We start from the raw sequence: 489 nt of genomic DNA on the forward strand, positions 1-489 counted from the left end.
CGCCGCTCAGGTTCGCCGTGTCCGGCACCCGGCAGCGGTGCTCCGGGGTGGCGGCCAGGAACACGACTGACATTCCATTGAAGCCGTTGGGGATGATGCTGGCGCTGAGCAGGAAGAAGATGAGGCGCTGGAAGGGCCCCCACTCGCCCAGGAACGTGGTCACCTCGTCGTAGTCCCGCATGCTACTCACCGCTGCTCCGCGGCTGCAACACCGGGGACTGAGAGCGGTACCCGGCCAGAGTCGCGTGGTCGAGGGCGTTCCCCGAAGGCGTCAGAACGTTCTCGGCGGCCAGGCAGCTTGCGGGAAACTGGGGCGCACGGCCGGGTAAGCGTTCCCGGAAAGCAGGCTGTGGGCGTTGGAACGCTCTCGGGAGCGGGTCGCAAAGGGGGAAGCCACAGTAGGCACTCGGGACCGCACCCCTATCCCGGCTGGGGCGGGGAAGGGAGGGGAGGGGAGGGCGGCCGCGCGGCCGGGATGGGGCTCCCGGC

General features: G+C 69.9%; 1 protein-coding gene across 2 annotated transcripts in view; it reads right to left on the bottom strand.

Annotated features, from left to right (window-relative positions):
- SLC22A5 (solute carrier family 22 member 5) overlaps window positions 1-489 on the bottom strand; it is a 78,089-nt gene extending 77,600 nt beyond the window's left edge. The window contains exon 1 of one of the 2 annotated variants that reach the window (XM_081827083.1): window positions 1-489. This exon is cut by the window's left edge and continues 1 nt beyond it. In XM_081827083.1, the coding sequence (XP_081683209.1) occupies window positions 1-181 (181 nt within the window). In that variant the 5' untranslated portion in view covers window positions 182-489. The other variant, XM_081827082.1, reaches the window with a different exon arrangement.

This window comes from Leptonychotes weddellii, chromosome 7, assembly GCF_054177405.1.
Source record: "Leptonychotes weddellii isolate Sample4059 chromosome 7, ASM5417740v2, whole genome shotgun sequence".
NCBI classification, from domain to species: domain Eukaryota; kingdom Metazoa; phylum Chordata; class Mammalia; order Carnivora; family Phocidae; genus Leptonychotes; species Leptonychotes weddellii.